General features: G+C 46.3%; 1 protein-coding gene across 1 annotated transcript in view; it reads left to right on the top strand.

The window, feature by feature from the left end:
- Itpr2 (inositol 1,4,5-trisphosphate receptor type 2) overlaps nt 1-22562 on the top strand; it is a 391521-nt gene that overhangs the window by 144264 nt on the left and 224695 nt on the right. The window contains exons 22-26 of the mRNA XM_050164739.1: nt 2341-2534; nt 6134-6263; nt 10196-10253; nt 11308-11473; nt 13482-13655. Coding sequence (XP_050020696.1) covers nt 2341-2534; nt 6134-6263; nt 10196-10253; nt 11308-11473; nt 13482-13655 — 722 coding nt within the window. The remainder of the gene's footprint in view (nt 1-2340; nt 2535-6133; nt 6264-10195; nt 10254-11307; nt 11474-13481; nt 13656-22562) is intronic.

The raw sequence follows: 22562 nt of genomic DNA, 5'->3' as shown, positions 1-22562 counted from the left end.
GCTGGCCCCAGTGACTTAAAACCATCACTGCCTGTGACCATGGGCACATCTGCAACGCCTTGCCAAGATGTGGGCCGCACAGTGATCTGGGACCCACGGTCGGGTTGTGTGAGAGTCCTGGACAGTGGAGCCTCTGCCTCAGGAGAGAAAGCAGAGGGCTCTCATCTTCGAGAGGCATCCACCTTTGGCCAGCCTTGGAAGTTCCTTTTATAGAATTATTTCACCACCTCCCTTTTTTTGTCATCCAAGTGGCCATATAACAAAAATTCTCAGGACTTCAAAATGAAAACCCAAGTTCATGTCTACCTGGAGTTCGCCCATCAGAGAGATGGTCAGTGTTCCGTGAACTCGAAATCATGTTACTGGAGGGGTTCCCTCATTGTCTCAGCCGGCTGTGCATTTGGGGAGGTGATGAATTCAAAGACAGGGTTTCTCTGTGTAGCCTCGGCTGCCCTGGAACTCACAGAGATCTGCCTCCCTCTGCCTTCCAAGTGCTGGGATTAAAGATGTGTGCCACCACCACTGGGCTAGCAGCCGCCACCCTTTCACGGTGTATTTGTGTGTAGTTACCATTGCTCCTTGCTGTCTGGCCCACGCACGTTTCTTTTTAGTCGTCTTTTTTAAAATTTGTTATTTGCGTCTCAGTCCTGTGAGCATCCCCACAGTTTACATTCTTTTTATCACTCGGAGTTCTGTTTCCCTGCACCTAATTTTTATCCCCCTCCTCTTGGCTTACACCCTCTGCATTTCTGGAACATTCTTTGCCAGATGCCGAAGCCTTTACTTCAGGCAGAACTTCATGAACATCCAAGAAGCCAAGACCACTGTTTGCAAAGAAAGATTGACATGTGTTTGAGTCCAGTTGCTTGTGGTAGGACTGAGGTGCAGGAAACTAGATGGGACCAAAGTTGCGAGAGTGCCAGGGCGCTCCCTTGACTGACGAGGAGGTGTGGGTGCAAATTGTGCCAGTGTGGGTGGAGAAAATCGATGAAAAGTCAAACACAGAGGGAATGGCAGGCGGCTGTTCCTTAGCGGACATGTTTGAGCTTCTCATCTGTTTCTGTAGTGGCCTCAGATAAGATCATTCTTCCTAGGTTCTGAGTGATGGATTTCTAGCTAGAGGATAAGGGAACACAAGCTTATTGGAGAATTTGATTGCACCCCAAGCTCTTTTTTTGTGTTATGAAAGCCCCAAAGCCCTTGGTCTGCGAAGGGAGGGATAGAGCATCTGACAGTTTGCACACTCTTGGTACCCAGCCAGGACCTTTCCATCACCCTGCAGTGTTGGTAACTACTAAAACCATGAGTTCTGCAGAAGATGCTTCATTCCCTGGACAGCCAGACTCCAATCCCTCTCTCTGAGGATGTGGTTCAAGGGTGTTTATGGGACCAAACAGAAAAAAATGAAGGTGGTGGGAGATGTAGGGAAACCACATATGGAAGTGACAGCGTTGGTGGCCCACACATGTGTAAACCTGCGTCTGGCCCTCCATGGGAGGCCTGTCTAGAAACTCCTTGGCTGGGTCTGCTGCGCTGATGTCAGAGGTTCCACAGCTGACTTCCAGAACACACGTGAAGAGGTTGGTGTTAGCGTTGAATCAGTTAAGACTATCTCCAAGTCTCTCTTACAAAACAAAACAACCAGCTAAAGCCCTTGAAACAACCCTTGTGGGCGACCCTCACCAAGGTATTTACAGAGTATGGGGGTGCTGTGCAACGTGGGGTCTTGTTTCTCTATCACTAACTTAAGTCACTTCTAAAAGCAATAGGAGAGCCAGTGACAGTCAGAGAATCCACAGGGTGAACTTAGGGTTTCTCTGAGCTTCCGAAGAAGGCTTGTGCTCTTTGGGTTTTTTAATCCACTTTTCTTTTGAAGCAGGCTCTTGTTATGTTGCCCAGGCTGGCCTAGCCATCCCCCTGGTCCAGCCTCTCATGGAGAGTGATGGGCGCCGTTCTCTCTCCCCTGCTCCCTCTAGATTTTAAACTTTAGGGTTGGACCATTTTGTAAGAAAGAGAAAGGAGAACCTTATTAATTTGCTAATAGGGATTTGGTCACAGTCTTTGTTTGCCCACTATTAACTTGCTGCATCTTAGAGAGAAAGCCATCTCTTTTCCTGGTTTGTCAAACCATTCTGTAACATGGAAACCCCTACCTCTCTTCACACAGCTACACCCTAGCTTTGATAATAATGGAGGAAAACAGAAATCCCCAGAATGCAGTGAGTTACATGCCGGGCTGTGAAGAATGCAGCCAGGTCCTCATGATAAAAGTAATAAGCTGTGTTGATGCTGCGGCCACGGTGTTTTGTGCATGTTGACTGGGTCCTCTTCTTGTGCTAGGCAACAATGTCATGAGGACCATCCATGGCGTGGGAGAGATGATGACCCAGATGGTGCTCAGCAGGGGCTCCATCTTCCCGGTGAGCGTGCCTGATGCACAGCCCAGCGTCCACCTCAGCAAGCAGGCGAGCCCCGGCGAGCAGGAGGATGTGACAGTGATGGACACCAAGCTGAAGGTCATCGAGATTTTACAGGTGTGTCCTGTGGCTTGATGCTGTGTGTGGTGCCTGTGTGTGTCTGTCTGTGTGTATGCGTCTATGTTGCATGTGTGTATGTGTGTGTATGTGTGCCTATGTTGTATGTATGTCTCTGTGTGTATGTCTATATTGTGTGTGTGTGTGTGTGTGTGTGTGTGTGTGTGTAGTACAGGCTCACATGGAACTTGTGGCCATCCTCCAGCCTTAGCTTTCTGGTTGCTGAGTATGTCTATATTGTGTGTGTGTCTGTAGTACAGGCTCACATGGAACTTGTGGTCATCCTCTTGCCTTAGCTTTCTGGTTGCTGAGATTCCAGATGTTAGGCACTATATCTGGCTTCACTGTGTAATTGGTGTAATGTGGTTCTGAAATGCTATTGGTCTTATTTTATCCTGAAAAGCTACTGCCCCCATCTTATTATCATTTTGAAGTGAAGAACAGAGCTGACAATAAACTTCGCGCTGATGCTTCTTTGCACACTCACCTTGCTCTTTGTCCGTGGAATGCACTAGTGATATCTACAGTTGTGGAGCGCGCTGAGAGTGATAAAATCACTTTCCTGTGTGGTGTTTATTATCAGCTAGTATTGACCTTGATTGGATATTTTCTTCATTTGAGAAATATTTTTAAAGCAGGCATGTTTATGATGAATTGAAATAAATGCAATCATTTTCTGTTTTTCAACTGCTTGAAACATATTAGTGAATCCCACGCGTTTAAATTTCCTATATATTTGATACACTCCTATAATTCTAGCACTCAGGAGGCCGAGGCAGGAGGATTTCTGTGAGTTCAAGGCCAGACTGGGCAACAAAGGAAGACCCTGCTTTACTGCCTCCCTAATCGTTATTAACAAACTTGTTAATTGTTGATATTATTAGTTTGCACAATTACCCCTCTTTGTGTTTCTAAGAGGCTGGGGATTCCCCCCACCCCCACCCCGAGTTAGCCAAGTCTAACTTCATCAATTTAATGAGCTCCGTTATCCATACGCCAGACCCCCGCTATGATTTCTAGCATCTTCATCTGGGGTCAGTCTGGGAAGCAGGCGTAAGGTACCATTGTTATAGCATTTATCCCAGACGCAGAGGATGGAGCTTGTAGCTTAAGAATGTGGACAGAGTTTCCCAAATCTTTCGTCATCTTATGTAGACGGAGCTACCAGAAGTGGGCCAGCAGTCCTGGAAGGCTCTGTGCAGTTTTCATTCCAAGTAATTAGATTTATAATCATAAAACATTTCCCAGTTCCTCCAGAGTTCCCAAAGGCTGAGTCCTAAGAAATGTTGGCAGGCTTCCCCATGGCCTTGAAAATTCATGCAGTGTTCTTAGCCTGAAGCTGAGAAAGGGACCGGAGGGGCCCCAGGTCACCTCCACAGATGCACGTGACCTGTTGTCAGCTCTGGTTTCAGCGATGGTGCCGCGCACAGAGACATTGGGAGGTGGTGCGGTGTGGCTGCTCAGCACCTGACGAGTTTTCCCTGAACCCCTTTCACTGTCTGACCGCTCACCCAGGATCTTCCCGTTCCTGCTAACACCTTCTCAGAACATCCCTTCAACAAATCTTTGGTGGCTGCACTCCCTGGCGGCTTCCGGCTCTCTGTCTCCCCTCTTGACCTCATTTAAGAACATGGTTTTATTCCCACCTTCTGAATTTACTCACTCTCTCTGCCTTTACAATTTTTTTTTAAATTTATTTTTATTTTTTTAAGGCAAGGTTCATTCTAAAGTCCTGACTGGCTCAGAGCTCTCTGTGTAACTTAGGCTGCTCTTGAACTCATGGGAATCCCCCTGCCTCAGCTTCCCAAGTGCTGAGGTGTTGAAATAGGAGCGGCAGGGCTGCGTCCCCGGCACCCGGCCGCCCGCATGGCTAGCTTATGCCCGAAATAATTACACAGAAACTGTATTCTTTCAAACACTGCCTGGCCCGGCTAGTTCCAGTTTCTTATTGGCTAGCTCTTACATATTGTTCTAACCCATTTCTAATATTCTGTGTAGCCCATAAGCTGGCTTACCAGGGAGGATCTTAACCTGCGTCTGTCTGGAGCGGGAGAATCATGGCGACTCCTCTCTGACTCAGCTTCTTTTTCCCAGCATTCTCTCCTGTCTACTCCGCCTACCTAATTTTCTGTCCTATGAGGGCCGAGGCAGTTTCTTTATTAGTAAGAAATCACTCCCACATCACTGAGGATGCCGGGACTATAGGTGTGAGCCACCACACCCAGCCTTTTCTCTGCTTTGCTGCCATCAGCTTCTTTATCTCACACCGTATCTGCATCTTCATAGCTAGACACGTCAGAGGAGAAAGGCCGCGAAGTGAGATTCTGTGAGCTCCAGCGGAGCTGAGTGCCTGTGGAGCCATAAACAGTGCCATGTGCACGTTCAGTGTCCCGAGACCTTGCTCTCATGGGCAGAGAAGAGAATCGAGGGACAGTGGACTCTGAAGAAGCACGGGGAGCAGCAGCACATTGTGTGGGACACAATGATCGTGGGACAGAGGAGTCTGAGCACGGAGAGAGGGGACAGAGCCCGGGGAAGGGAGGGCTGTGGAAACAGACAGAAAAAATGAGGGCTCCTGAGGACACAGAAGCCAGCTTTTCTATAAAGCCTGGGCAACCATAGTGTTTGCTGTTCACCAAGGAGGCCCTTAGAGACCACAGGACACTGGTAATAGCTGTGCTCAGAAGGTCGGGCTTATCACAGACCAGTTCCCAGGCGCACCCCTCCTGTGGCCTTCTCTGATCCCATGGCTCAGCCCTGCTCGTCAGCGGGGCTGGACAGCTCCACTGCAGTTGAAGCCCGAGCCTTTCTATGCACAAAAGCAGCTCCAGGATTTTCCTCTCGGCGCAGGAAACTGCAGTGTGTCTGGGATCATATCAGCATCACCTCAGACCCACAAGGCGCCCCTACCTGGAATATTCAGAGAATATTGTGGGATGCCAGATGTCCTTGTTTCTGAAACTCAGTGTAGACAGGGTGTGGTGGCACACACCTGCGTTCCAAGCTCTTGGGAGGAGGAACAGGGGTTCAAGGATATCCTCTGCTACATAGGGAGTTTGAGGCCAACCTGGGCTACAGGATACCCTGTCTCAAAATCAACTAACCAACCAACCAGGCAACCAACCAACCAGCCAACCAACTAGCCAGCCAGCCAGCCAACCAGCCAACCAATCAAACAAACAAAGGAAAATAATCACAAATTGATTAATTAATTGCTGTGGGCTTTCATTAATTCTGACCAATGAAAACATATCCCTTTCTTTCATCTTAAGGCTGACAAAACAGGTAAACAAGCAAGAGTTTATAGTTTACTAGTAAGGCCTCTGATTGGTTCGTTTGGAAGACTGGTAGCAATGTGGTTGGTGTGTGTCATGGTTTGTATTAAACATCCATTATGTGTGTATGAGGGCACATGAACCACACGTTCACTTCGTTCCTTCCTTCCACCTTTACATGAGTTCTGGGGGTGGAACCTGGGTTCCTGGGCTTTCTTGGCAAGGGCTTTACCCACGGAGCCATTTCCCCAGCCCATGACTTGTGTGTTAGTGCTGTGCCATCTTAGAATGGCACAACTAAGTGTACTGTGTTGCTTCTTCCAGTTCATCCTGAGCGTCAGACTGGATTACCGGATCTCATACATGCTCTCCATATACAAGAAGGAGTTTGGGGAGAACAATGACAATGGTGACGCCTCTGCCAACAACTCCCCAGACACTCTCCTGCCGTCAGGTACCTTGGGGACAGTGCTTATCACTTGCATTCTGTATTTCTTTTAGATGGATCTTAAATAATACATTTTATTCCTTGGAAATTTTGTGTGTTTATACAAGTCATTTTGATTGTACCCATCCAGCATTGTTTCCCTCCAGCCCCTTCCCCACACCTTGCCTCTCTCTCCAGTTCATTTCCTTGTTTTTATTGTTATTGACAACCGCTTGGGATGTCCTTCTGCATATGTGTTGCTTTTATTGGCTAATAAATAAAGATGTTTCAGTCAGTGGCTTTTCAGAGTAAAGCCAAGGAGAAAATCTGAACAGAGATATAGAGAGAGTAGATGGAGACAGAGAGATGCCATGTAGCTGCCAAAGGAGAAAGATGCCACCGGAAACTTTCTGTTTTGGCTCTCTGTAAGCTATCCAGAAGGAGAGCTCCCTGTTATGTTGAGGTTGGTTTCTCTGTCTTGAAATCAAAGAGAATGGTGTGTTCAGAAATTGGGGGCAGTTTTGGGGGCAACCAAGAATAGACCATAGCCTGTGTTGTTCAGGATACCCCTGGGGCCTCTCTGATGGATCAGTAACTCACAGGAAGGTATTCTGTGCCTTGTACTGAGATCGTAATTTAATAACCTGTACTTTCTAGAAGTAGCACTGTTTACCCATACAAGGAACTTCTATTCAAATTCCATGTGTGCACATGTGTGTACATATATTTGTATACATGTGTACATGTGTGTTGTCTGTATACATATGCATATGTATATGTACATTTATGTATACATACTTGTGTGTATGCATATGTATGCATGTGTGTATATGTGTGTGCATATGTGTGGTATATATATGTGTGTATGCTTATATATATGCATATATGCACTGTGTATGTAGGCATGTGTGCATATGTATGTGTGTATACATGTATATATAAATCTGTGTATGCACACACACATATATATAGATGCATGTGTATATATACACATGTATATGTATGTTTTGTGTGTGTATATATGTGTGTGTGTGTTTGTATTTAATAAGCTTACAAAATAATGGATTGCCAAAAAGACCCCTTTCATTTATATCTTTAAAAAAATACCTATCCGGGCAGTGGTGGTGCATGCCTTTAGTCCCAGCACTCGTGAGGCAGAGGCAGGCGGATCTCTGTGAGTTCGCGGTCAGCTTGGTTTACAGAGTAAGTTTCAGTACAGCCCGAGATACACAGAGAAACCCTGTTTTGAAAAACCAAAAAAAAAAAAAAGTATCTCTTTGTCAGAAGATGGCAATCTCTACCAGTTGAAATTGAAACAGAGCGGTGGAAGGATGGAAGAATTTGCCGTATTGGCACTGTGTCTGGCTCATGCCTGTCCCGACACTGCGCCCACAGTGATAGGTTGAGGTCCTGTATTTGGCACTGTGTCTGGCTCATGCCTGTCCCTAGATGCACTTCAGTATGGGAGGGGCAGCAAGGGGTGGGGCGTGAGCTGACTGTTCACAAGTCTCCAGTCAGGAAACAGGGAAAGGTGACCCCTGGTGCTCACTCACCTTCTCCCTTCTAGAACAGGACCCCAGCCTGTAGGGGTGGTGCCCCCCACTTTCTGGGGAATCTTCCCACCTCAGTGAAACCTTCCTGGAATTGTCCTCACAGACACAGCCAGGGGTGTGTTTCCATGGTGATTCTAAATTCAGGCAGGTTGACAGTGAGGGCTACCGCAGTCCTCAAAGCCCCGAACCTTGAGACTGCTTCAGCTGCAGTCTAAACCTTCTGCACAGTGTGTTCTTCTGGTGGAAATCTGAGAACAGTGTCCACGCCTGGATCAAAGGGCAGCATGAAGGGCTTGCAGCTGAGAAGGGCAGTGTTTGTGGGGAAGCCACGCTTAGCCAGAGAACAAGAGGAGAGCTCCCCGAGGGCTCGCCTGTGTGCTACCGGAGCTTTGTGTCTTGCTTTGGAATCCTGTCTTAAAAATTAGAGTGTTTCTGAGACTTGGAACATAACCTGAAAGAGCATAAAAATGGCTGTAAAATTTCGAGGCCGTAGACAGGACTTTCTGAAGACTAAGAATTATTAACTCACCTTTTTACGGGTTGGGCCAGGTCGGTCCTGGTTGACTATAAACTACATCTTAGGATGCAGACGGTCAGTTAGCAAAGCTCTTCTGAGGCCAGCAGTTGTGTAGATAGGAAGCCTCTGGACAGTGTTAGGAGCCGCTTCCTCCTGTAGCCATCAATCAGCGGGACAAGAACAGTTCACAGTAATGAGGATGGGACAAGACCAGCTGCCCCACCCCCACCTCTGACCTGCAGGCAACCTTCCCTGCAGACAGCAGCCACATCTGCCCGGGCGGGCGAGGAGCCGCTCCTGGCACCCCTGCAGCACTGCAGCTTCTCAGAAGTGCCGTACCCCAAAGGGCTGTTTCCAGGAACGATCAGGCAGAACCAGAAAGTCATGCTGGCGGCTGCATTGACAGAAACATAACAGTTATTGACTCCCAGAAGCCAGACTTCTGGAACCGTGAGCTCTGAGTACCCAAGCGAAGGTTAAAGGCTGCAGAAAATGCCCTCTCTGCTGGAGTCGTTCTCCTCTCTCTCTCTCTCTCTCTCTCTCTCTCTCTCTCTCTCTCTCTCTCTCTCTCTCTCTCTCTCTCTCACACACACCTTCCTGGAAAGAATAGGATTTTCCCCTCTGTTTCATATCTTTCTTGTCATGCTTTAGAGATGAAGTATGTTATCTATTTATCATTTGAACTTGATGTCTTAGTAAAAGTATCTTCAAAATGGTGGCGGCAGGACATGGTAGGACTCATGGTTGGGTCACATGAGAAATGGCTCCATTCTGCAAGAAAAAGAGAAGGAATCTCAAATGTAGAAAGGTCACATTGATGGGGACCACAGTGACGTGGCTCTTTACATGGTTTCTAATTCTTTTTTAAAAAAGCGTTTTCCCCTTGGGTCTGGAGAGATGGCTCAGCCATTAAGAGCACTGGCTGATCCTGAAGGAATCTGGTGAGATTCCCAACACCCTCATGGTGGCTCACAACAGTTCGTAACTCTAGTCCCAGGGCATCTGACGCTCTCCCTAGCCTCTGTGGATACTGCACACGGGTGGTGCACAGACATGAAATAAAAATAAAGAAGGAAAAACTGCTCTTCTATGCCATCACTATTGCAATGTGTGTGTGTTTTTATGTAGGGATACACATATGTATTTGACATATCAAGTGCACATGTGCACACACTTATAAGTAAGAACACCTTTGTAAAGATGCCTGCTGATCTTTTAACACATTTGATGGCAGCCATATAAACATAGTACAAGTAATATAAGTGCATCTTATATTAAAGTGTTAAAGAGGGAGATGGCACATTTGTGTCTAAATACACACATAACGCGTGCAGAAACTTCCACATGTTAGCAAGTTCCAGTTTGTTCCAGTTTTGTTTCTGCTGCTGTGATAAAACACTCCAGTAAAAAGCAACTTAGGGGAGAAATGGGTTTGTTTCGGTCTGTATTTCCAGGTTATGGTTCATTGTGGCAGGGAACTCACAGAACATGCCCTTGGGAGAATCACGTTCACACCCAGGATGAGAGAGAAGAGTGTACACATGCTCGCTTGCTTGCGCTCATTTTGACCTCTGTATAATTCAGGACCTAGGGAATGATGCCGCCCATAAAGGGCTGGATCTTCCCACATCACTGAACATTAGTAATCAAGACAGCCCCCTCCCCCCCCGACATACCCCTATGTTAACCCAATATGTCTTCCTGGGTGATTCTGCACTGGGTCAAGTTGACAAAGGACCATCGCGCTGACGAGGTGGAAACTATATTGAAATTTTCTGAACTATTAACATTCAGCGTCACAAAAAGTGTTAAAATAAAAATATCTTCAAGTAAGTGGATATGAGCATGAATTAAAACCAAATGAAGACTTTCCCTGTGTGTCTCCACAGCGATCGTTCCCGACATCGACGAGATTGCGGCTCAGGCAGAAACGATGTTTGCCGGAAGGTACGTGATGAGTCTTTGTCTTACATGTGAATATGTGTTACCTAGAATTTGATCCATAGTTTGTTACCATTCGTCTTTTTGCATGTTTCGATACCCCAATTGATGCTAGCATAATTTCTGCCAGGAACGAGGCGTGGAATTTACTTTAGAGGAAAGAGCATGACCCTTAAGTCACCTTAAAAAAATGGGAGGCCCAGCAGTAGTGGCGCACAACTTTAATCCCAGCACTCAGCAGAGGCAGGTGGATCTCTGTGAGTTCAAGGCCAGCCTGGTCTACAGTGTGAATTCCAGGACAGCCAGAGATACACAGAGAAACGCTGTCTCGAAAGAAAAAAGGGAGAAAGGAGATCCACATATTTAACTTTCTCAGAAGTCTTAGCTTTTCTTTCCTTAGATGATGGCAGCGTACAGATACCCGTTAGCCCCTGGGGTAGAAACATTGTGGTATCTCGTAACACACTGCATCCCAGATTCCTAGCTGGGGCAAGAAAGTAGTGTCTTTTGATGCTGGCCTTAACTTATGCATGAGAAATCAGATATTTCACGTCAGTTTGAAGAGTCCCTGCTAGAAGAAAGTGAGGGCTGTGTGTCTGTGACTGTCCCTCCCCACTTGCCATGTGGTGATCACTTGGGTTCTGGGCTGTTGGTCAACATCATCAATAAATACTTTCTCGGAACGGGGAGGAGACGAGTGGAGGGGCAAGGAGGACAAAGGACGGTGGGAAATTTGAACTAACAATGAGCTGTGTATGGAAAGGTCATAATGAAACCCATTATTTTATATGCTAAATAACAACTAATGAAGAGTGATTTAGGGATCACTCAATGCTTGTTCTTCAAGTGTGTTGGTGACTAACTCTTGAGATTGGCTGAGGAGCCATCTTTGTCATTGCTCCCACATCAGTTATATAAGATCAGGAAGTAACAATGTCCTCCTCTTCTTTTCTTATTTTGGGAAAACAGGGGTTTAAGTTTAAAAAACAGATATAATTTAAATAACACACACACATATATCATGTGATGTGTTATTTTAGAATTTCTTGTTGTTTTACAGAAAGGAGAAGACCCCAGTCCAGCTTGATGATGAGGGAGGCAGGACGTTCCTGCGGGTCCTCATCCACCTGATCATGCACGACTACCCTCCGCTGCTGTCGGGAGCCCTGCAGCTGCTCTTCAAGCACTTCAGTCAGAGAGCGGAAGTGCTGCAGGCCTTTAAACAGGTGAGCTGGGGTGGGGCCTGCTTGCCCTGCACACAGGGGCTCTGCGCTCAGTCCTCAGCTTTGTGTGCAAGAAAATGAACACCTAAAGTCAAGGGCCGTGGAGTTCTGAAAGTGTTTGTAATCCCAGTCTGATGGTGGCTGCAGATGAGGCTGTGTTCCTTGGACCTTATTCCTAGTTTTTGAGACAGGATCTCCCTCAGTAGCACAGGCTGGTCCAGAATTCAGTGTGTTGCTCAGATTGATTATGAACTCGTGGCAGCCGCTCCCCCGCCCACCACCGCCTCTGCCTCTCCAGTGCTAGTGTAGTGCAGGTATGCACTGTAATACCTAGTTTGCTACTTTTTGTTTTGAAAGATATTTGAGGTCTTGTCTGTGTCTACCCGGGACCTGCTTTAGAGTGAGTCTCCCACAAGTGATCTTTATAAAAACGACAGACTCAGTTTAAACTGAGGAGGCGCTGGGAAACAGTAGCCTGTGAGGAGTTTGTTGTCACTGCTGTTATTCTGGCTACAGAATGTGATGATGGATCTATGATGGGGATCCACCCTGTCCCGTGCTGGGATCCACCCTGTCCCGTGCTGGGATCCACCCTGTCCTGTGCTGGGATCCATCCTATCCTGTGCTGGGATCCATCCTATCCCCTGTGATGGGGTCCATCCTATCCCCTGTGCTGGGATCCACCCTGTCCTGTGCTGGGATCCATCCTATCCCCTGTGATGGGATCCACTCTGTCCTGTGATGGGATACATCCTGTCCTGTGATGGGATCCACTCTGTCCTGTGATGGGATCCACCCTGTCCTGTGATGGGATCCACTCTGTCCTGTGACGGGATCCACTCTCTCCTGTGATGGGATCATTCTTGTCCTCCACGATGTTTGGATTTCATGTTAATCTTTCAGTGATTACTTGCATGTTTGGTATCTCACTGTTATTTTGTGTTCAATGGAGTCTGGGCCTGTATTAGGAAGCTTTGTGGAAAGGTGCTAACCGATATGAAAGAGTCAAATAGTAACCATTTAGATGCACATGTTTTATATGTATGTGCCATGTAGAAAGCCTGGGTTAAAACCGGTCTTGCTGAACATAGCGGACAATGAGGACTACTGAGACCTCAAGAACAATGGCAATAGGTTTTTGATCCTACTGCACCTATTGGTTTTGTGGGAGCCTAGGCAGTTTGATGCTCACCTTACTAGACCTGGATGGAGGTGGGTGGTCCTCGGACTTCCCACAGGGCAGGGAACCCTGATTGCTCTTTGGGCTGACTAGGGAGGGGGACTTGATTGGGGGAGGGGGAGGGAAAGGGGAGGCGGCTGGGGGAAGAGACAGAAATCTTTAATAAATAAATAAATAAATAAAAGATAAAAAAATTGTAAATTGTATGCTTCTCTCAAGCTATGAAACTGCTGTTTATACTAGCAAATATATATCATAGCAGTAATATTTTCTTACATGGGGTTTTATGTTTTGATTTTTAAACATACATGTATAGAAAACCTCAGAAAGATGAACTCTAACCATGAAGTTAGAAATTATCTTGTAAAAGATTTGCTTACTTTTGATTTATTTATTTGGGTATTTGCACTCATGTGACTACATGCATCTTATGTGTGCAGTACCTGCAGAGGCCAGAAGAGGATGTCAGATCTCTGGGAACTAGAGTTACAGGAGGTTGTGAGCTACCATGTAGATTCTGGGAGCTGAATTTAGGTCCTCTGCAAGAGCAGCAAGTGCTCTTAATCTCTGGGCCATTTCTCCAACCCCCTAAACTTTTATGTTGAATTACTTACCAGAAGTTTTGAAAGCTTTCTGAGAGTGCACATCTAAGAATTCCTTCTCACATGAGAATATGTTGGCTGGAGTTCATGAGATGAATATCCCTAAGTGTTCGGCAAATGTCGAACTTCAGCTAGTGAATGTTTAAAGTTGGGGTTTTAGGTGTACCGGAACTAGGGATACAGAAAGCTGCGGAAGAGTTTTAAGAGTTTTAAACCCTTCTGTGTTCAGGTGCAGTTGCTGGTGTCGAACCAAGATGTTGACAACTACAAGCAAATTAAGGCAGATCTCGACCAACTGCGGCTGACGGTGGAAAAGTCCGAGCTGTGGGTTGAGAAGAGCAGCAGCTACGAGAATGGAGAGCTTGGGGAAGGACAGGCCAAAGGAGGCGAAGAGACCAATGAGGTTTGTGTCCAAGATCACCTTTAGGAAGAAAATTGTTTTTAATAGATGTATATGAGTGTTTTGCCTACACACATGCCTGTGCACCATGCCTGTGGTGCCCATTCAGGCCAGAATGGGCACCATACCCCCTGGCACTGAGGATACAGAGGTTTTCTGAGCCACCCACATGGGTGGTAGGAACCAAACCTGGGTCCTCTGGAAGAGCAGCTGCCGCCCTTGCCTGTTAAACCAGGGATCCAGCCCCCGTGTTTTTTAAAAAAAAAAAAAAAAACTAAAAGTTTTATCGGTAATGCTTATCTGAAAGCTAATTACCACCAACATCGTAATTGGTAGTCCTGGAGAGCCTGCCTAGTGGTCCACTTGGGTGTTTTTAATGTTCAGGAATGTAGGGGCATGGGGAGGCTCACCCGGTGCAGCTCTGGGATACTTAGAGCACTTCGGGTTGTAGGATGATGGCACAGAAAATGGCAATTAAATATGAATATTAAATATTAAATATTAAAAATGCTGAGGAGTTGCGAGGCGGAGCAGAAGCTGTGGCCTCCCACCTCAGGTCTCAGGATGGTGGGTTATTTCTAATTCCTCTCTTTATCCTTCACAGAGTTTTCCTATATTTTTAAACGTGTTGTGGAATATAGACTTCCTAGTCCATAAAAAAATTTACTTTAAAAAAGTGATCAGTTAGGGCCCGAGGTGGGGCATAAACTCTTCCATAACTCGCTTTTGAAGTGAGGAAAACGGCATTTGTTTAGTGCTTCCCTTGTCCACGCCAAATAGCAGATGTTTTTGTGTAGTCTCCTTTTCAATGTCACAAAGAACTTGAGGGATGGCTTTTTAAGTCCAATAAACTAAAGCTTGAAAAACCCAGAGCCCCTCAGGCTGTGGATCTAGGACCTAGCCAACATCTGAATGATAAGATCCAGCTTCTGTAAGTTTGTACTTTCTGACATAATAGTAGCAAGTTGCTATGCTTTCATAGATTATAATACCCCTGCTTTTTGAAAAGTCATATTTTATATGTGTTCTTGGAACTTTACTGTTTTTTTCTCATCTGACTTAAACATATCTATTTGAGTTATTTCAGTAGAGGTCTTTAGCTGGGCTGGAGAGATGGCTCAGCAGATAGAGCGTCTTGACACCAAGTCTGTGAATCTGGGTTCAATCCCTGGGTTCCACAGCCCTAACCTTAGTTCACGGTGTTCTTGATGAACACTACACAAAAGAAATGTCTTGTAACAGTTCAGATGAGGGATCTGGAGGATGGCTCAGCAGCTGCAACACTGCCTGTCCTTCCAAAGGACCCAGGTTCCATTCCCAGCACCCACATGGCAGCTTGCAACTATCTGTAACTCCAAGATCTGACACCCTCACACAGCTTGACATGCAGGCAAAATGCCAATGCACATAAAAATAAATTATTTAAAAAAAGAAGCCGATGAAAGGTGACAGGGAGGCTGTGAGTCCCTGGCTTTCACTTTTCACAGAGGAAAGGTGGAGAAGAGCCTTCTGCCATGGTATGGGGCTTCTCAGGCGTTCTCATGCGTGTGAAAAGGAAGAAGAACATTCAGATTAATAGCATCTGTTCTCGGGATGAAACCGTATAGCTTATGGTATAAGGCATTACTGTATACCTTATGGTATAAGACATAACTGTATAGCTTATGGGATAAGACATTACCGTATAGCTTATGGGATAAGACATTACCGTATAGCTTATGGGATAAGACATTACTGTATACCTTATGGTATAAGACTTTAGTTTTCCAGGGATTTAGAGAGTGAGTAGGGAAGCTTCCTCATTTGCTGAATTCCATATTTATTGATTTAAGAGATGGAAATTATTTTAGGTATTCTGATTAGAAGTGGTTTAATATGAGGAATTAAATATTTGGAAAATGTAGAGTTGGAGGCTGTCACTGACTGTTGACCTAGAGGTCAAATGATCACAGTGCTGAATGTCGTGGCCATGTCTGCGGCCATGGCCACCCCGTGGACTTGCTCTTTGATAGCGTGGGATATGGCAGTGGTTCCGAAGCTCAGAGGGAGCAGTCATGTCTGCTGGAAATTTCCTGTTGGCTCCGACAACTCCTGGGAGACGCTTGTAGTTTCCTCCTAGCATCTAAGTGGCACCTGAGCTTATCTGGCTGGCACGGGCTGGACTGGATTTCAAATTGTCACTGCAGGGGAGTCCAGCGTTGGCTGCAGGCAGAGCTAAGCGGGTAGGAAGGGAGACGGCCCGAGTTAATAACTGGAGTAGAGGTGACAATGCAGAGGCGGTCGGTAGCGGGCATGGGAGGGTTGGAACCAGACACCCAAGGTCTGCTGCTCGGCATATGTGCAGCTCAGATGTACTGCTTTGATTTTCTAAGACTTATTTCTATCATCTACAACACGGACAGTACAGCATACTGTAAGGTGTCAGCAAGCAAAATCTTGAAGGGGTGTTTGTGTTGGGGTGCTGGTTAGGGTTTTCCGTGTCACTTTGACACACGCTTGGGTCATGGGGGAATAGGGACCTTCAACTGAGAAAACACCTCCATCAGGTTGGCCACCAGAAGGAAAGTTTGTAGCTACAGACATTTCTTCATCAAGGATTAATGCTGGAGGGCCCAGCCCATAGTGGGCAGGTTTACCCCTGGTTGGTTGTCCTGAGTTTTATGGAAGAGCAAGCTGAGTGAGCCATGAGAGCAAGCCAGTAAGCAGCATTCCTCCATGGACTTGGCCTCGTTTCCTGTATCCAAGCTCCAGCCTTTAGTTCCCACCTTGGCTTCCTTTTATGATGGCCTGTGGCATATATTATTAAGTAAACCCTTTCCTCCCCTGGGTGCTTTTAGTCATGACGTTTACCACAGAAACAGAAAGTTTATCAGATAGTCAGCTACCACTGCCACAGTGAACAGCCATGGCCTCAGTGGACAGTCAGCCAGCGTGGCCTCAGTGGACAGTCAGCCAGCGTGGCCTCAGTGGACAGTCAGTCAGCGTGGCCTCAGTGGACAGTCAGCGCGGCCTCAGTGGACAGTCAGTCTGTGTGACCTCAGTGGATAGTCAGTCAGTGTGGCCTCAGTGGACAGTCAGTCAGCATGGCCTCAGAGGGCAGTCAGTCAGCGTGACCCAGTGGACAGTCAGTTAGCATGACCTCAGTGACCTTGAGCAACAAACAATGTGAATAGTAAGCTGTGTTAGATACCAGAAAGAGCGAGCACTAAGTCTCCAACTTTATTTTTTAATATTTGTTTCCATGTGTGTGTGTCTGTGAGCGTGTGTGTGTGTGTGTGTGTGTGAGAGAGAGAGAGAGAGAGAGAGAGAGAGAGAGAGAGAGAGAGGGAGATGCCATGGGTATATTGCTGAAAGGTCAATGTAAATGTGTATCTGTTGGTTTTTGTTTCGGCTTTCTCAAACCTGCTGCTTTGCAGTAAACACTGAATAATTGATCTAAACTCCTGCATGTCTGTTTTCACACACATACCAGATGGAGATTTAACTTCAGCCATTACAACCATCCTTTTCCATGACTGAAAATTGATTTTTTTCATACTTGTTTGATGGTTTTCATCAGATGTTATTGTTTTCTAAGTTTCCAGATTCACACCTACTTGGTATTCTGTGTGAACTTCTTCTAGACTGTGAGGTAGTTGGGAGTTCCTTTTCTGATTCTTAAAATTTTTATTTTTTTAAGATTCGTTTTTTTATGCATAGGTGTCTTCTGCCTACCTGTGTGTCTGTGTACATGTGTGCCTGGTGTCCGTGGCACCAGAAGACGGTGTCAGATCCCCTGGAACTGGAGGAACAGGAGGTTGTGAGCTGCCATGTGGGCGCTGGGAACTGAAACCAGGTCCTCCTCAAGGGTAACGAGAGCTGAGCCATCTCTCCAGCCCCATCTGGAAATGTCTTAGGAATACTACTTCATTACTTCTTACATTTTCTTTAGAGACTGTATTTTCAGAACAGCTTTGGGTTTAGAGAGGAAGTCCACACGGATGGCACAGGGTTCTCCTAGACTTCCTGCCTTGCTTGGTTGACGATCGGCTGTCTCCGCAGCACTTTGTGTGCCTGGTTCTGTAACAATAGGTGATGTCACTCCCATCCGCAGAGGAGATCTACTGCCCAGCAGTCCGGCCCTTCACCCATCCCCCTCTCCCAGTGGAATTCCCAGAGACTCTGTAGTTCAACTTTCTGTAGAATGCAGCGTGGTTGGATCATAAACAACGGGCTTCTTTGACTTAGTGTGTATGTAACATTTTCCCATAATCCCACATAGACCACATTTATCTCCACAGGAGTCCATGTGTGGGTAGTCCACCGTGTCTCTCTGAGCACATACCAAGCTTAGGATGTAGTTTTGGTTGTGCGATATTACAGCTGTGTGCTTGCAGATCTGAGCCTGTACGTGTTGGTATCCAAGCAGATGTGAAAGAGAGAGGTGCTTTCCTTCTTAGCACACTCGTAGTTGCCCCAGCCTGCTGCCAGGGGGCGCTGCTGCTCTGAGCCCACAGAGATCCCTAGTGCTAGCCTGTCTCAAGATAGGCATCTTGGGTGTAGAGCCTTGAACATTAACACTGTCCAGAGCCCGGGTCCTGGTCTGCAAAGCTAACATTGGCGTTTGCCTTCTGGGTGATCCGTGCACAGCCTGTAGGTCGGAGCCCTCTGACAATGACTCAGCTTAGGAGATGGAGCTGGCAGGAGCTGTCCCAGAGACCAGAAATGTTGTAAAATAGCTTTATGTCCAGAACTTAGCTTCTTTGTAGGTAGGCGTGTTCCCGCAGAAGCTCTTGGCTCTCTTCAGGCCTTTAGTGAGATTGTTTTATTATTACTATGAAGGTACATTCTATGATATTCCTCTGGGGCCTGAATTTAATCTAGAGAAGTTCTGTTTTGTAACCACATTAAATGCAGACTTTGATTTGGGACTTTGGGGGCCTCCTTATGAATGGGAATTCTAGTCCCAGATCTTGAAGTGGGTTTCTCTTTGTGTACAGGATCTCTGGGGGGCACCCCCTTAGACTTTGGCCAGAGCAAAAGCCAAGCCTGCAAGTGCCCTTGTCCTTCCTGTGGGCTGTTTCGCTGACTCACGACTGTGGTGTCTCCCTTTCATGTCTGTGGCTCTGTGGCTTCTGGCCAGAATTTTCATCTTTCTTGGCAACCAGACTTGCCTCCTCCACGAGTTCCCTTTTCCCCCTCCCCCACGTTCACACTCAGACTCTAGTCTAGGTTGCCAGCACGGGCTTTAGCCCCGAGGGGCAACGCTGAATCCTGGGCTTCTTACTGTTCTGAACTTTCATGGTTTCTGGCTTCCTGCTGGAAAGAGGCATCTTAACTATTTGATCTGTCACGTCTGGATGTTGTCTAGAAGGGGCTCATCGTGTTCTGCTGACAGTTGTCAACAGTCGTCAGTTCTTTTGTGATTCATGCCCTGTATCTGTCCCGCTTTGGTGTCTGCACTGATGTGGCTATGGACCATGTGGACCCCGCTGAGCCCTTTCCCCCTGGTCAGTGCCTGTGTCTCTGGAGCAGAGTCTCTGCCTAGTGTGCCACGAGTCCCTTTCCCCACATGCTCACCCCTGGAGCACACAGGAGCCTCTCATTCCCTAAAATTTGAGGTCTGGATCCAATCTATTATTGCAGACATGGCTCTTGCCCTGCAGAGTGGACACCTATAAAACAGTGTCATAACATAGGCACATAACATAGGCTTGTTTTGTATTCAAGGGCAACAGCCACAGGAGTAAGTGATTGGTATTAGAAATGACTAGGGGTTGGCAGACCTGGAGAGTCCCAAGGAAGCAGCAGGTGGATTCCAGACGATGCTTCAGGAGACCCGGGACCAAGGTGGGAGGCATCTGAGAGCCGTTGGCCCCTGACTGGGTGTGAGCCCAGAGTGCACAGGGGCAGGAGCTAATGGATGCGTAGGCAGATGGGTGGCCGGGGAGGCCTGCAGAGCCCGTTTATAATGGGGCCGTTTCAGGAGAGGAAAGAAGAGCCTCGAGAAGCAGCAAAGTCAGCTCATACACAGATGAATAACCTACACTTTGGGAGACAGTGGCCAAGGGCAGTGGCAACATACAGGATGGGATCTGTTCCGTGTCAGAGGAAACAGCCAATAGCAGGCAGCCTGCCCGCCAGTAGGCTGTGGGCACCATGGTCCTTTGTGCCCAGGTTTCACAGAGGCTGCCTGTAAACGCGGCCTTTGGTATGGCTCTGAGCAAATCAGAGCAGTTTAGTTCTCAGCTGCCTAAGTGTTAGAGGACCACATAGCATGGATCCTGGGCTTCACTGATGTTTAAACATGTCTTCAGTAACTGAAAGTTTCAATTTTATTTGATTATTTGATTTTATGTGATGCTGATTAAAAACAGTTCATACTTCTACTGTTAAGCCCACAGTTTAGGTTTCCCAGTGCTGACAGCACAGGCCCTCTAGGGCTTGAGGAAAGATTTCATTAAAAAAACCTTATATTGGCACATACATATTTTTTCTGTGACTTATGCTGAATATATTAAATTTAAAAAGATGTTCATCCTATTTTTTTAATCTGATAAATTACTCGTGCAGCCGCTCATGAAAGTGAAGTTTAGCAGAGATGAAAGGGGACTTTCCTAGTGAAAGGGGCCCTTCATCCACTGTTAAATGAAAGATTTCAACAAAATTTAAACAGAAACGAATTGGTAGGTATCCCTGCAGGCGAAATGTGAAACACCTTATCTTTGTATCCTCGGGAACATCGAACTTTAGGATAGGACTCCAATTGTCCCATTGCTGGAGCTGATCTCTAACGCTCACAGAGAAGAGCACAGATGCCACACCCAGTGTCTGAGCCGAGCCCCCGTGTGCCCCAACGTTCCCTTGTCCTTTATCAAATATGTCTTCGAGGGCCGTGGACACTGCCGTCATTTCTGAAGGTCAGCGGGCCGGGGGACAAGCTGTCAGCAGCTTTAGCACAATCACTAACTCATCACCTTCAAAGACACGGCTTCTAAATTTAGAAGAGAATTAAGTCGGGAAAGTGTCTCTGAGTGGGTTAAGTCAGGATTGCCCTTCTTGCTCACCTTCTCTTTATTTAGTTTGTGAAGCGGGTCACTGGGCATCACGGTGTTCGAGAGAGAAGGCCCCATTAGGGTTATTTTATTGATAATTGTTTCCCCCGTGATCCCCCTTTTTTTAACCTCTTTCTTTTTATGCCCCGTGTAGTTTCCAATGTTTCCTTTCACTTTCAAACATGTGTGAGTGTGTGTGTGTGTGAATGTGTGTGTGAGTGTGTGTGAATGTGTGTGTGAGTATGTGTGTGTGTGTGAGTGTGTGTGTGTGTGAATCTTTTTAATACTCACCCAGTGTGGATCCCTGTCTGTTCTTTTGCTCCCGAATCTCGTGTTGTTGCTCTTTTGGTGGACATGTGGTACAGGAAATGGAATAAAGTGAGCAGTATCCTCGAGGGTGCAGTCTAAACGAGGGGCTGCCATTGTTTGGCAGTCTGTCTCTCTCTTCTCCCAGTTTCCTAAGAGACCTGTGACTTGTGCCTGAAGCAGTGGCAATCCCTTTCTTTTTCTTCGGGTCCCACTGCTGGTGTGTCTGGACACTCCCAGAGACAGCTGTTGACGTCTGTAGGGTGTAGTCTGAGCATCTTCACAGAGACAGCTGTTGACATCTGTAGGGTGTAGTCTGGGCATCTTCACAGAGACAGCTGTTGACGTCTGTAGGGTGTAGTCTTAGTCATCTTCACAGAGACAGCTGTGGATGTCTGGAGTGGCGAGGCTGCGTCCCTGGCACCCGGCCGCCCACATGGCTAGGTTATGCCCCGAAATAATTACATGAAAACTGTATTCTTTTAAACACTGCCTGGCCAATTAGTTCCAAGCCTCTTATTGGCTAGCTTTTACATATCGATCTAACCCATTTCTAATATCCCTGTAACACCACGAGGTGTCTTACCAGGGAAGATCTTAACCTGCGTCTGTGTCCGGTAGGAGAATCATGGCGACTCATGACTCAGCTTCTTTCTCCCACCATTCTGTTCTGTTTACTCTGCCTACCTAAGGGTTGGCCTATCAAATGGGCCTAGGCAGTTTCTTTATTAATAAGAAATCACTCCCACATCATTTCCCCTTTTTCTGTTTAAACAAAAAAGAAAGGCTTTAACTTTAACATAGCAAAATTACATATAACAAAACAGTAATTAAGTAAAAATTACAATAATCTTTATCATAACTAAGGAAAACTATAACTATAAGTAACCATTCTTCAACTCCATCAAAGACTCCAGAAGGATATAATATTACCTAAGTAAACAAGAAATAAGAATACTCTAGAAATGACAGAGACGTCTCGCTGCCTGGACAGTCACCCAAACTTCTTTCGTACCATTGGGGCATCCATCTTCAGCCTTCAGGCCCATAGTATCCAGCAGACATTTTTATCAAGCAGGAAATTCCAAAGACAGTTCAGTCACTATCTGCTGTGTCCTGCAGAATGTCTTGCAGACTCTTTCATGAGTCAGAAGCCCTAAAAGATCATCTCACCTTTAGGCAAGTTCAGCAGTCCTCTTTCTGCGGGTTCTCTGTGTCCAGTTCATGCAACAGTCCAGGCAAGAACAGTTTTTTGCCCAAATGACTATCCAACTCCATAAGGATCCTCTTCGATGCCCATCTTCCTCTCAAAGTAGCTTGTGCTGCCAGGAGCAGACATGTCTCATTGTCATAAAAGTCCTAAGTTATGAAAATATTTTAAATGCCATATTCTGCAGCCCTTGAGAGATATGAAGAATGCCTATCTGAAATATATCTCTATATATCTAGAAAATCTAACTAACATGACTACAAGCTTGACTATTATCAATGATTATCCATTAACAACCTATATTTCCTAATTATACATTACAATTTTAAATGAACTACACAATCACAATACCTTAATCAA

This window comes from Alexandromys fortis, unplaced genomic scaffold (assembly GCF_014885135.2).
Source record: "Alexandromys fortis isolate MF-2015 unplaced genomic scaffold, M_Fortis_MF-2015_v1.1 scaffold_153, whole genome shotgun sequence".
Lineage (NCBI taxonomy): Eukaryota > Metazoa > Chordata > Mammalia > Rodentia > Cricetidae > Alexandromys > Alexandromys fortis.
This window is presented reverse-complemented; position numbering and strand designations above follow the sequence as displayed.